Source organism: Musca domestica, unplaced genomic scaffold (genome assembly GCF_030504385.1).
Source record: "Musca domestica strain aabys unplaced genomic scaffold, Musca_domestica.polishedcontigs.V.1.1 72, whole genome shotgun sequence".
NCBI classification, from domain to species: domain Eukaryota; kingdom Metazoa; phylum Arthropoda; class Insecta; order Diptera; family Muscidae; genus Musca; species Musca domestica.
In genome coordinates this window covers 3,131,157-3,144,386 of record NW_026712388.1, presented here as the reverse complement: position 1 = coordinate 3,144,386, position 13,230 = coordinate 3,131,157, and the positions used below count along the sequence as shown (strand labels likewise).

Genomic DNA, 13,230 nt, shown 5'->3' with positions numbered 1-13,230 from the left:
TCATTAGAACTCTATAAAAGCTCTTCTTTCATTATAAGATTCTTCTATTTCTGGAAACCCTTTAGTAGTCCTTCTGCCTCCAGAATACATTTAGCTCTGTCTTAGAATATCTGTAAAAGTTCACATATCTACTTCATGCCTAAAAGCTTTTCTGGCTTTAGTTTGTCTGTCGTCAGATGGCTTTCAAAAATATGGCAGCCCTCTAGAAATTCTTTCTCTTTTGAAGGGATTTAGTTTCCTTAGTTTATAGTTTTTCTTTCTCTAAAATACCGACGCTCGTTACCGTGTCACTGGTAGCGTAGCCCGACGTCAAGGAAGTGGACGGAAGAAAACAGCAACATCAGCAGAAATTGTTCGAAAATTAAAGAAGAAGAAGATAGAAACCCGCGTCGTAGTGGCCGAAAAATGGCTCATGAGCTGAACATATCCCAATATTCCATTCGATAAATATTGAAAAATGAGCTGGGGGTAAATCCATTTAAATTCTAAAAAGCACAAGAACTTACACCGCAAGAGAAAGGAAATAGACTCAAAAGACCTAAAGAGCTTTGCTTCGCCGAAAGTGGTGAACTGCCGAATTAGGTTTTCTCCGCTCCTTCGTTGTCCAGCATTTTGTAAAGAAACATAATGATCGTTTTTTCTTGCCAAATAGGTCAACTGAAAATGTGCACCTCCGGTTGGGTTGAGGACCGCTATAACAGCCGATGGTCACTCTCCGCTCGAATTAATCGACCATGGTATCAGAATAAATGTCGAATATTATCGCGTAAATATTCTAGAGGGTGTATTAAAGCCTTAGGCACACAAACATTTTGGCCGCAGACCTTGGACATTCCAACAGGACTCAGCACCATCGCACCCAAGAATGGTTACAAAATGAGGTTCCTCGCTTCATTTCCAGCGCACAATGACCAATCCGTTGGACTATTGTGTCTGGAGTATTTTGGAAAGGAAGGTTGGCACTAAAAAATATCAAAGTGTCGATCACCTCAAGCAAGCGCTTCGCCGGGAATGAGCCAAAATACCGCAGAGCAACATTCGGACAGCGTATGACGGTTTCATTGGCCGTTTGAAGGCCATGATTCGTGCCAAACGTGACCAATTCGAACAAATCCAAACTTATACAAAAATTTGATGTTATTTCCGCCATTTTCTGCTTTCATTTAATTTTAAAAAAATGTGTAAAAATTATGGCGTTTCACTTTGTTGCAGATTTTTTATCTCACCCTGTACATTTCTGATTATAGTTTGTCTGTCTTTAGATGACTTTCAAAGGTCTGGCAGCCTTTTAGAACCTCTTTCTAATGCGAAGGCCTTTAGTAGTTTAGGAGCTCTTTAGTTTATATATAACTTTGTAAAGCTTTACTTTCTATAAAGAACCATAATACCCTCACTGGCCTATAGAGGACATATGAATTTCTTATACCCTATAAAAATATTTTTTTTAAAGCTAGGCTATCCTTACCATACCTTTAAAATCACTTTCTTTGTTGGACGAGTTTTAAGAGCTCTTCTCTCCTTAGAATACCTGTATAAACTTATCTGTCTATAAAAGACATTTATAATCTCTTCTGTGAGTGGAATATCTTTAGAAGGCATTCTGATCATAAGAGTCCTACAAAAGCTGTCCTGGTTTATAGCATACGTTAAAAAGCTCTTCTGGTCGTAGGAGGTGAGGCCATCTTCAAAGCCTATATAACGTATTATGTGTATAAAAGTTCTTTAATCAGCTATCGATACTGCAAGGATGAAATCCTGTCAAATCAAAATATTTCCAGACATTCTCCTCGATTTGATTGATGTCCCACATCGCTTTGTGTATTCAACGAAACGCAACAATGTCATCTCTGACAAATGAGGATTGCGATGAAAAATGCGATTTCAATGTCCTCCAAATTGTCTATTATTGTGGAAAATTAAGTGGCTTTTCCAGTGTCCTACCCCCACCCCTCCCTCACAACCTCACTGGCAACCTTGAGCGATGACAAATCAAACAGTGCTCTCCATATTTTTTGGTGTGGGAAAAATAAATCATATTTTTCTCCATATATTCGCATATATTTTCATTCTAATCGAATTCGCAGTGAATCAGCATAATTTAATATAATTTTACGCCATTCAATCAGAAAGGCATCATCATTGCAATGATTATCATTATGATAAGGGGGAGGGGAAATGTCATCAGCAGCAGCAGCAGCTGCATGCATTCGAATCGTCAACTTCGACAACATAATCAATGTCATCATAATAAAAACAAACCCATACAGTGACATTCACGCACACACACACATATGTATGTTTCAAATGTGAAATCAGGCATTCATTCCACCATTCACCCATCCATCCATCTTTCGTATATCCTAGTATTATCCTTGGACCATGGATAATTTATTGAAGTGCATTTAAATGCACATCAGAGGGTGAGGGTGTATGAGTGTGTCTGTTTGTGTTTTGGTTTATTCAATTTCCTCTTATCTCCCCACTTATCTAAAATACTAATGTTTCTTTTTTACATCTCTCCCTCTCTCTCTTTCTCTGCAGACGAAGGAAAAAAGCTGCACTTTGTCAGCCCGGCACGCAGGAAGTCAGTGCTGGCACCCATCTTAAATAAAATAAAAAATGGCAATGATGCCAATGGCAACGGCACTGGCAGTGGTGGCGGTGGCAGCAGCATCAGCGGCGGCAGTGGCACTGGAGGCAACGGCTCGGATACCGAAAAGAAATCCAATGCCACCGATAGTACGGGTCACATTAGTGTACAAATAGAACCGGCTAAAAAGGTCAAGGTAAGTTTTGACTGTAGCTCCGCTAGGTCTTTGATTCTTGGCAGGATGTGGATGTGTGTGTACGTGTATGCGTGAATATTGCGAAGCTAGTGCTACTATTACTGGTTGTTTGGCTGGCTGACTGACCTTCATGTCTAAGAAGAGTTCTGTTTTGTTTTGTTTTTGCTGCTCTGTTCTGATTTCGATTTAAATGTTATTTCCAGCGCCACAGCATCCACGGCATGATGGAGGAGGAGAACATCATACGACCTCATCAGGAAATACGCCAATTGACATTGGAGGAAAAGAAATTTCTGTTGGCCGTGGAACGAGGTGATATGGCGGGCACCAGAAGGTCAGTGAGTAAAATAATTTTAGAGAAGATAAAAGAGGAAACAGAAACATATATAAAGCTTTGAGAGATATTTTAAAAGTATATATCAGACCACATTAGGGAACTTGTTAAGAGGGTGGGGCAGGCTATTATGTAGACAGATTTCCAGCAATGCCTAGCAATACCAAAAATTATTAAGAGGCCTCAGAAGATTTTTATAAATGAGCTCTAGAAGCTTTTAATGGGAAGTTATCTAACATGGTTGCCTTCTAACAACATAATCTCCAAGGTAGGCCTCAGATAGAAGGTATTCTCTACGTAACGGCCGCGTGAAAGTTAATTAAAAATCCATTTGATGTTTTTACAAAATATGAGAAAAATGGAATGATTTCTGTAAGCAGAAGAGTCTTATGGTGTCTTCCAGAGATTGGAGACCGTATAAGCAGGAGATTGCTGAGAAATCGCTTGGTCGCTTATAGTCCCAGGAAAGTCTCATGCAAATAAAACCAGTAAAGAAAGTCTTAAAGTCGGACGGGGCCGACTTTATGATACCCTACACCACTTTGCTAATTTAGTAGAGCTCACATAACAATTAAAAGTTTTTATGGGAGAATTCAATCATACACGCTATGATTATAATTATAATTTAAAGTTCAAGGACTAAATATGCCGAAGCATTTGTAACTTTTAAATTCGGAATTGTATTGCCCATTTGGTGCCCAATTAATTTGAAATCGGAAAAAGATATATATGGGAGCTATATCCAAGTCTGAACCGATCTCCATAAAATTTGGCAAAGATATTTCTGAGCTGTATTTAATATATTTCCCTGAATATCGTTGTTACGGAGTGCATATTACGGTTGTGGGTAACAAATATAACAAATCGGATGAATAATATATATGGAAGCTATAGCTATATCTGAACCGATCTTCATCAAATTTGACATACTATCTTCTAGACTCAATTCGGTCGTAAGTGCCAAATTCCGTCATATTTAGACAAATATTAGACGTTTGGTGCACAATAAAAGGTAAATCGGACGAAGTTTTATATGGGAGCTATATCCAAATCTGAACCGATCTCGATAAAATTTAGCAAATATATTTCTGAGCTGTATTTGATATATTTTCCCAAATATTGTTGTTGCAGAGTGCATATTACGGCTGCGGAGGGCAAAAATAACAAATCGGATGAACAATATATATGGGAGCTATAGCTATATCTGAACCGATTTCGATCAAATTCGGCATACTTATTTTCAGGCCTAATTTGGGTGCATATGCAAAATTCCATACAAATCAGGCTGATATTACACGTTTGGTGCACAATAAAAGGCAAATCGGACGAAGATGATATATGGGAGCTATATCTAAATTTTGACCGAATATCACCAATTTCAATAGGGTTCGTCCTTGGACCAAACAAATGATCTGTGCAAAATTTCATCTGGATCGGGCAATAAATGCGACCTGTACTTTGTTTACAAAAACACATGGACAGACGGACGGACGGACGGACGGACGGACATGCATAAATCCACTCAAAATGTGATTCTATGCAGATCATCAAAAGTAACTATGGGTCTATCTCGTTTTCTTTTGCCTGTTATAAACAAATGCACAAAGGCATAATACCCTGACCACCTTGTGGTGTAGGGTATAAAAATATCAGGGAGTTTTCTTAATCATTAACTGAATTATTGAGGCATTATAGACAGAAGGGTAGTAAAACTATTCGACTTATAAAGGGGTCTGGGGTGTCAATAGTAGACATTAAATTTCTGAAAAGTCTCCTAAATATCGTACATGGTGAGATGAATAAACTGCAACCAAATTCAGACTGCTGTCATTTTTAAACCACTAGTCCGATAGCTGTTAAAATTATTCCAGTGACAGCTTATTATATTGTTTACAAGCGTACAAAAGCATTTTGGGGAGAATTTTCCAGAAAACAGTTATTCGTGATGGAATTCAAGAATGATAGTGTGATTTCCTTATATTTGGCTGGCTATCGTTAGAGCACTCCAGCATTTAAATGTAAACAAATCTTTTGTGTCTCGTACCATCGCTCGTTACCGTGGTACTGATAGCGTAGCCCAACGTCAAGGAAGTGGACGGAAGAAAATAGCAACATCAGCAGAATGGTTCGAAAATTAAAGAAGTGACTTGATCGAAACCCGCGGCGCAGTGGCCGAAAAATGGCTTGTGAGCTCAAGACATCGCAATATTCCATTCGGCAAATATTGAAAAATTAGCTCGGGGTAAAGCCATTGAAATTTCAAAAAGTGCAAGAACTTACATCGCAAAAGAAAGAAAATTGTAGACTCAAAAGAGCTAAAGAGTTGCTTCGCTTGGCTGAAAGTGGTGAACTGCCGAATTTGGTTTTCTCCCACGAGAAAACATTTGTTGTCCCGAAGTTTGTAAACAAACAAAATGATCGGTCAGGTCAGCTGAAAATGTGCACCTTCGGTTGGCCACCGGAACTTAAGCGCCGGCCATGGTGATGGTGTGTGCTACCATAACAAGCGATGATCGCTCTCCGCTCGTATTAATCGACCGTGACATCAGAATAAATGCCGAATATTATCGCGAAGATATTCTGGAGGGGGTGTATTAAAGCCTTGGGCACGCAAACATATTGGCCGCAGATCTTGAACATTTCAAAAAGGACTCAGAGCCATCGCACCTAGCACGCGCCACCCTAGAATGGTTACAAAATGAGGTTCCTCGCCTCATTTCCAGCGCACAATGGCCATCAAAATCTCCGGATACCAATCCGTTGGACTATTGTGTCTGGAGTATTTTGAAAAGCTAGGTTGGCACTAAAAAATACCAAAGTGTCGATCACCTCAAGCAAGCGCTTCACCGGGAATGGGCCAAAATACCGCAGAGCAACATTCGGGCAGCGTGTGAAGGTTTCATTGGCCGTTTGATGGCCATAATTCGTGGCAAAGGTGACCAATTCGAATAAATCGATACTTATTCTAAAATTTGATGCTATTTCCGACATTTTTATACCCTCCACCACAAGGTGGTCAGGGTATTATGTCTTTGTGCATTTGTTTGTAACAGGCAAAAGGAAACGAGATAGACCCATAGTTACTTTTGATGATCAGCATCGAATCACATTTTTAGTGGATTTATGCATGCCCGTCCGTCCGTCTGTCCGTCCGTCCGTCCATGTATTCTTGTGAACAAAATGCAGGTCGCATTTATTATCCGATTGAGATGAAATTTTCCAAACAACATTTGTTTGGCCCAAGGACGAACCCTATTGAAATTGGAGATAATCGGTAAAAAATTAGATATAGCTCCCATATATATCTTCGTCCGATTTGCATTTTATTGTGCACCAAACGTGTAATATCAGCCCGAATAGTATGGAACTTTGCACATACAACCAAATTAGGCCTGAAAATAAGTATGCCAAATTTGATGGAAATCGGGTCAGATATAGCGATAGCTCCCATATATATTGTTCATCCGATTTGTTATTTTTGTCCTCCACCGCCGTAACATGCACTCGGTAACAACAATATTTGGAGAAATATATCAAATGCAGCTCAGAATTACCTTTGCTAAATTTTATCGAGATCGGATCAGATTTGGATATAGCTCCCATATATAACTTCGTCCGATTTACATTTTATTGTGCACCAAATGTCTTATATTTTCCCGAATGGGATGGAATTCGGCACATATTACCGAATTGAGTCTAGAAGGTAGTATGTCAAATTTGGTGAAGATCGGTTCAGATATAGCTATAGATCCCATATATATTGTTCATCCGATTTGTTGTATTTGTTACCCACAGCCGTAATAGGCACTCCGTAACAGCGATATACAGGGAAATATATCAAATACAGCTCAGAAATATCTTTGCCAAATTATATTGAGATCGGTTCAGATTTGGATATAGCTCTCTTTATCTGATTTCAAATTAATTTTGCCCCTAATGGGCAATACAAGTCCGAATTTAAAAGATACTAATGCTTCGTCATATTTAGTCTTTTGAATTTTAAATTATAATCATAATCATAGCGTGTATGATTGAATTCTCCCATAAAAACTTTTAATTGTTATGTGGAGCTCAACTAAATTAGCAAAGTGGTGTAGGGTATCATAAAATCGGCCCGGCCCGACTTTAGGACTTTCTTTACTGGTTTGCTTTCATTCAATTGAATTTAAAAAAATGTAAAATGTTGGCGTTTGACTTTGTTGCAGTTTTTTTCTATCTCACCCTGTAGTATTAGAATACCCTTGAGAAATATTATTTTAATAGAAGTAGCTTAAGAGTTAAAAGGAGAATAAGGAGAGTAGTAAGAAAGACTTTATAAATAAATATTTGATAGATCTAATTTTCAGCCGGACTGATCTTTAATGCCCTGAACAATGCAATTATTGGGAGCTTCTGTCATCTAGAACAAAAAACTGCTAGAAATTTGTTGAAACCCGTTAATATACCTTAAATTGTAAGGTGCCTCATAATATGGAAGCTATACCAAAACTTAGAGATTTTAAAAAATATAAACTAATTTGTAAAATCTTCGAAATTATTATAAACTCAATCAAAATATATATATCTTCAAAATAACGAACGCTATCCCAACTCCTTGGTTTACGTGATTTCAAAAAACAAATATCGATAGCTTATTGGATTTAAAATTTTAGGCCAGGAGCTCTCGTTTCATATATGACTAAATTTATATGTAATATATACAATACCTCTTACTATTACCCAATCATCAGTCATAATTGAAGATTTTGAAGATCCAATTTCGCTCAGATCAGACAATAATAGTTACCAATAGAACGAGTACAAAATCAGGAAACAATTGTTAGGTCAAGCTTAATTTCGTGAGTATCGGAGCATTTAAAAATCTCCTATTTTTATAGAAACATATGAAATAGGGGATGTTAAAAAGCTTTAATTATGACATACCACCTTTGGTGGCAGTTCACAGATGGAACCACTTTCAGAAGGCATTTTAAAAACACTATGGGGACGGAGGATATAGTTTCAGATAACCCATTCTTCCAAGGTCTAATGTAGCTCAGAATCCTTTGGTCCTAAAAATATATTTAAAAAATATTCAAATTTCTATGAAAGTGAATTTTTACAAAGAAAACCATTTTGGGAAGTGGTTTTTCATAGAAGCGATTTGGTTACCTTTATATATATATAACCTTTGAGGAGTTATATAAGTTTGGATATGAATTGTTTTTTAATTAAATAATTTTTAAATTTTTACTCCCAGAATGCTGCAAAAGGCTCAAGACACCGATTACATCAATATCAATTGTGTGGATCCACTGGGGCGGACAGCACTGCTGATGGCCATTGATAATGAAAATTTGGAAATGGTGGAGTTACTGATAAGCTATAATGTCGATACTAAAGATGCTTTATTACATTCCATATCTGAAGAGTTTGTGGAGGCGGTGGAGGTGTTGCTGGATCATGAGCATGTTACATTCACAATAGAGGGGAATCATGTAGGTTTGAAAATCGACTACAAAACCAATCAAATACATTAAAGGATTTTATTGCAGAGCTGGGAATCATCTCCGGAGGAAACGTCGACCTTTACACCCGACATAACACCCCTAATACTGGCGGCACATCGTGATAACTATGAAATAATTAAAATTCTCTTAGATCGCGGTGCGGTGCTGCCTATGCCTCATGATGTGCGGTAAGTTTTGAAAAAAAAAACTTTCAATTCAAACCGTTTAAAAAAATATTCAATTTATTTTTCCCAGTTGCGGCTGTGATGAATGTGTTCAATCGCGCCAAGAGGACTCATTGCGGCATTCGCGTTCCCGCATCAATGCCTATCGTGCTCTGGCCAGCCCTAGTTTAATTGCCTTGTCCTCGAAGGATCCTATTTTAACTGCATTTGAGTTGTCGTGGGAGCTGAGACGTTTGAGTTTTTTAGAACATGAATTTAAGGTAAGGGTTGCACTCCGCTATTTATTGAAATGAAATGTGTATATTTCTTTTTCCTTCTCAGAATGAATACCAGGAATTGCGCAAACAATGCCAGGATTTTGCCACCGCTTTATTAGATCACACCCGCACCTCTCATGAATTGGAAATTTTACTAAATCACGATCCTACCGGTCCAGTTTATGAGCATGGCGAGCGTATGCATTTAAATCGTTTAAAATTAGCCATAAAATTAAGACAAAAGAAGGTGAGTTGCCATGCATACTCAGCAGAAATGATTTTAAATTTGGATTTCGAAATATTTTTTTTAATTGCTCATTAATTTATTTATTAATATTTTATTTATTCCAGTTTGTTGCCCATTCTAATGTCCAACAGCTATTGGCCAGCATTTGGTATGAAGGCCTGCCAGGATTTCGCCGCAAAAATATGGCTTTACAAGCTTTAGATATTATAAGAATAGGTAAGTATTTGAAGTGTTCACACGATACCAATACTGCCTCATAATCAACAGCTTGAATTTTAGAGATCTAGCCATCAAATGCAATATAAAATAGACATTTATTTGATGAAACCAATTTCAGAGGTCTTCTAAAGTTGAAAAATTATTCAGAAGTCTATACAAATGATATGATATTTAAAAGCCATATATAAATGTCTCTAATATCTCTAAAAATACCGAAAAAACGGGGGTACCGTTATATGTGGGGCATACGAAGAAATGGACCTGAATAGACAATTTTCTGTCATAGGTTAAAGTATCTATTACGAACTTCAAATACGAAATTTGAAGCAATTCCGGTTAATAACACCGCTAAAATCATAAGAATACCGAATATCGAGAGGTATCGTTATATGATGGCTATACAAAGACGTAATCCTGCATGCCCAATTTTTTGTCGTTGACTATAGTACACATCAAGATCTTTCAATACAAAATTTGAAAGAATTCCGGTCTGTAATATCATTAATACCATAAAAATACCGAGTATTGGACCGACATGACCCATTTACGAACTTAACGTGTCTACTTGCATAACACACATTTCTGCAAAATTTTAGCCATCTATCTCAATTCGTTCGAAAGATAGTGTGACTACAACAGACGGACGGATAGGCAGATACACAGACATCGCTAAATCGACTTCGTATTTTACGCTGATCAAGAATATATATTCTTTGTCGGGTCTGACATGAGTATTTCGAGGAGTTACAAACAGTTACATATGGTAGAGGGTATAAAAAGGAAAAGGCATGTATAACCTTTAAGTAAATCCTATCCAATTTAGTTCCCTAAGGAAAGCATACCACAAACCAGACCGAATCAAGATTGACTGAAAATGTACATTTCTTTGGGTTTCTACTACTCTTTAATGTACTTAAAGTAAAATAAATTCCAGAGACAGACTCTCGATTTATCCCTATGAAAGAGCTTCGATTTGCTTGATTTTACTCGAAATTGAAACATACTCGCTATACTCTGCTCAAATTCGAACTAGTTTTACTCTCTTCTCTAATTCGAGCGAGCATTTGGGAGGGAACTTATTACAAAATATATTGACAGTCGGTTTTGCGGTTTATTCAAACTGTTGACCCTTTATAGGGGAGGTTTCGAAGTAATTGGCCAATATTGTCCACTTCGCGTCTGTCCTAAGATTGATACAAATGTTACAACATCCCAGATTTGGACTATATCGACTACTTCCTATACTTTATATGAGATATGTGCAAATTTTAGACAATGTGGAAATTTGCGCGAGGTAAGAGATATAGAGACCGAAGTATTTAATTTTCATCCTTCATCTAATACCGATAAAAGTATTGGTATGGGCAAAATTACAAGAAAATCGAACATTTATATCAAATTTTATGCGAAATCATAAATTTCGATAAATTACATATTCATAGAAGATTTCTGTTTGAGAGAGAGAGAGATTTAGATATAGCAAGTTGGAAAGAACCGCTGGAGTCGGATGTTAATTTCGCATTTAATGAGCTTCAGGTACCAGAAGGAGTTGGCCGATATACCCCATCTTCACAGCAGATCTTGTGTTAGTAGGAATAATGGAAGTGTGAAATATGAATCGGATTCTTATTTTGCGGATTTTATTATCGTTTTTGGCGATTTTGACCCTTTGTGGGGAAGGTACCAGAAGAAATGGTCCGATCTGAAATATTGAGATGTGTTGATAGAAATATTGAGATGTGCCAAGTCTAAATGGAATCGGATATTAATTTCGCGTTTTAGGAGGTCAATGGATATTCAAAATTTCGACCTTTTGTGGGGGAGGTAGCAGAAGTAGTGAACCGAAATATTCCATCTTAACACCAGATCTTGGGCTGATGTGATGTGTGAAATTTGAAGACAATTACATTTTATAAAAGTTACAACTATTAAAAATGTTGACCCTTTGTGGGGGAGGCACTTGATGGATTGGACCGATATTGTTCATTTTCTCACCCGACCTAGCACTGATACAAATATTAAGATTTGCAAAGTTTTGGCAAAATGGAATTAATCTTTATCTTTCTGTGCAGTAAATAATTTTCTTTGAAAATGTTAACATTTTGTGGGGGACGTACCAGAAAGAGTGGACCGATATGGCCCATTTCCGAACTCGATCTTGGTTTGATAATAATATTACGATGTACCAAGTTTGGACCAAATCGAATACTCCCTTCGAGAATTATCGTTCGCACCAGCCAGTCAGACGGGCGGATATCGCTAGATCGACTCCAAATGTCCTGAAACGAATTTGGTCCAAAGAAACCTAGGGCCTATAACCGTTATTTCGGTCTGTCTAGCCATATACCTATAATAGTCTTTAAAAAATCAATGACTACTGCTCTGTTGGTCCCTGGAAAATATTCCTTCGAGGATATGAGAAGAGGCCATTGAACTGATTTTTAAAGGGGAGCTTACTAGGCCTTCACCATTTGAAAATTTTCGATAGGTTCCCTAAAGCGTGATGTTTAAGGTATTATCTTTTTGAATTTGATTTTGGAGTGAAGCAAGCAAGAAGCATTGCCAAAGCTACCAATGCATCAAAGCAAAACTCTCCTATGGCTCTGGACACGCCCTTAATAAATAAAGGACATTTTTTGAAAAACTCTCCTAAGCTCAATAAATAAAGGACTTTGTGAATATAAAACCTGTGGCCAGTATTCCACAGGTAGAAGACCTCTGACAGGGCTTGATTGGATATAAAGCCTAAGATAGGCTTCCATAGATAAAATACCATGTCAAATATTTATTGGATGAAGATATTTTTTATGGACAGAAGACAGTCCATTTAAAGAACACGAATGATTGGCCTTTGGGGATAAAGACCTATGCCAAGTATACTCAAGAAAGGTGTTACAGTTTCCGTTGATAAAATTCATTAGCAGGACTTGCTGAAGATAGAAGCACTGCGGCTGATATTTAAAGATAGGAGACCTTTTTATATAGATGCACTTTATGTGGTCTTCATAGACCGTAGAATGTTGTAATGTCTTCTAAATTTTTAGAGGTCTTCTCTGTAAAAAATACCTTTTAAGGGATGGTCAAATACCTTTAGAAGGACTCGTATTAAATTAACATTTTTAACAAATAATTGAAAACAGCAACCAAATGTAATATTGACGGTGAAACTGTATACCTGTATATACTATAAATGCAAGTTTCTAGAAAGATTTCGAAATCTAATTATTCAATACTTTAAAAAACTTTGGACATCCGTTTTGTAGACAAGTAAAAATATCGAAAAGCTTTTTTTCAGAAGAATATCTAAGATTTATCCTGTATAGGTAGTAATCCTTTCAAGAGATCTTCTCAGGTAGAGATTCCATCTAAAGGAGAAGAACTGCAGATGTCATTGTTTACCTTCAGTAGCCACAAATCCTTTCATAAGCCTTCAGTAATCGGAAAAGAAACTAAAGGTTTAACTTATGAGGTTTTTCTTATGTTTTGATGACTAGCTATAAATATCACTTTTGTTAGGATCTCTAGGGGTCACTTATTAAATTCTATTCTACTTTCTCTTTCACAGGTATGATGTTTCCCATATTTTCATTGGCCTACATATTGGCGCCCTATTCCAGTGTTGGACAAACAATGCGTAAACCTTTTATAAAATTTATCTGTCACAGTGCCTCATATTTTACATTTTTATGTGAGTGATTTAAAAATCGAAAACA

At 37.1% G+C, this 13,230-nt stretch overlaps 1 protein-coding gene across 1 annotated transcript in view; it reads left to right on the top strand.

The window, feature by feature from the left end:
- The window catches only part of LOC101887708 (transient receptor potential-gamma protein), a 65,227-nt gene that overhangs the window by 42,823 nt on the left and 9,174 nt on the right, over window positions 1-13,230 (top strand). Inside the window, exons 3-10 of the mRNA XM_059130317.1 lie at window positions 2,542-2,786; window positions 2,990-3,120; window positions 8,360-8,597; window positions 8,655-8,797; window positions 8,865-9,054; window positions 9,116-9,298; window positions 9,403-9,514; window positions 13,083-13,205. Of these exons, the coding sequence (XP_058986300.1) occupies window positions 3,008-3,120; window positions 8,360-8,597; window positions 8,655-8,797; window positions 8,865-9,054; window positions 9,116-9,298; window positions 9,403-9,514; window positions 13,083-13,205 (1,102 nt within the window). The 5' untranslated portion in view covers window positions 2,542-2,786; window positions 2,990-3,007. The remainder of the gene's footprint in view (window positions 1-2,541; window positions 2,787-2,989; window positions 3,121-8,359; window positions 8,598-8,654; window positions 8,798-8,864; window positions 9,055-9,115; window positions 9,299-9,402; window positions 9,515-13,082; window positions 13,206-13,230) is intronic.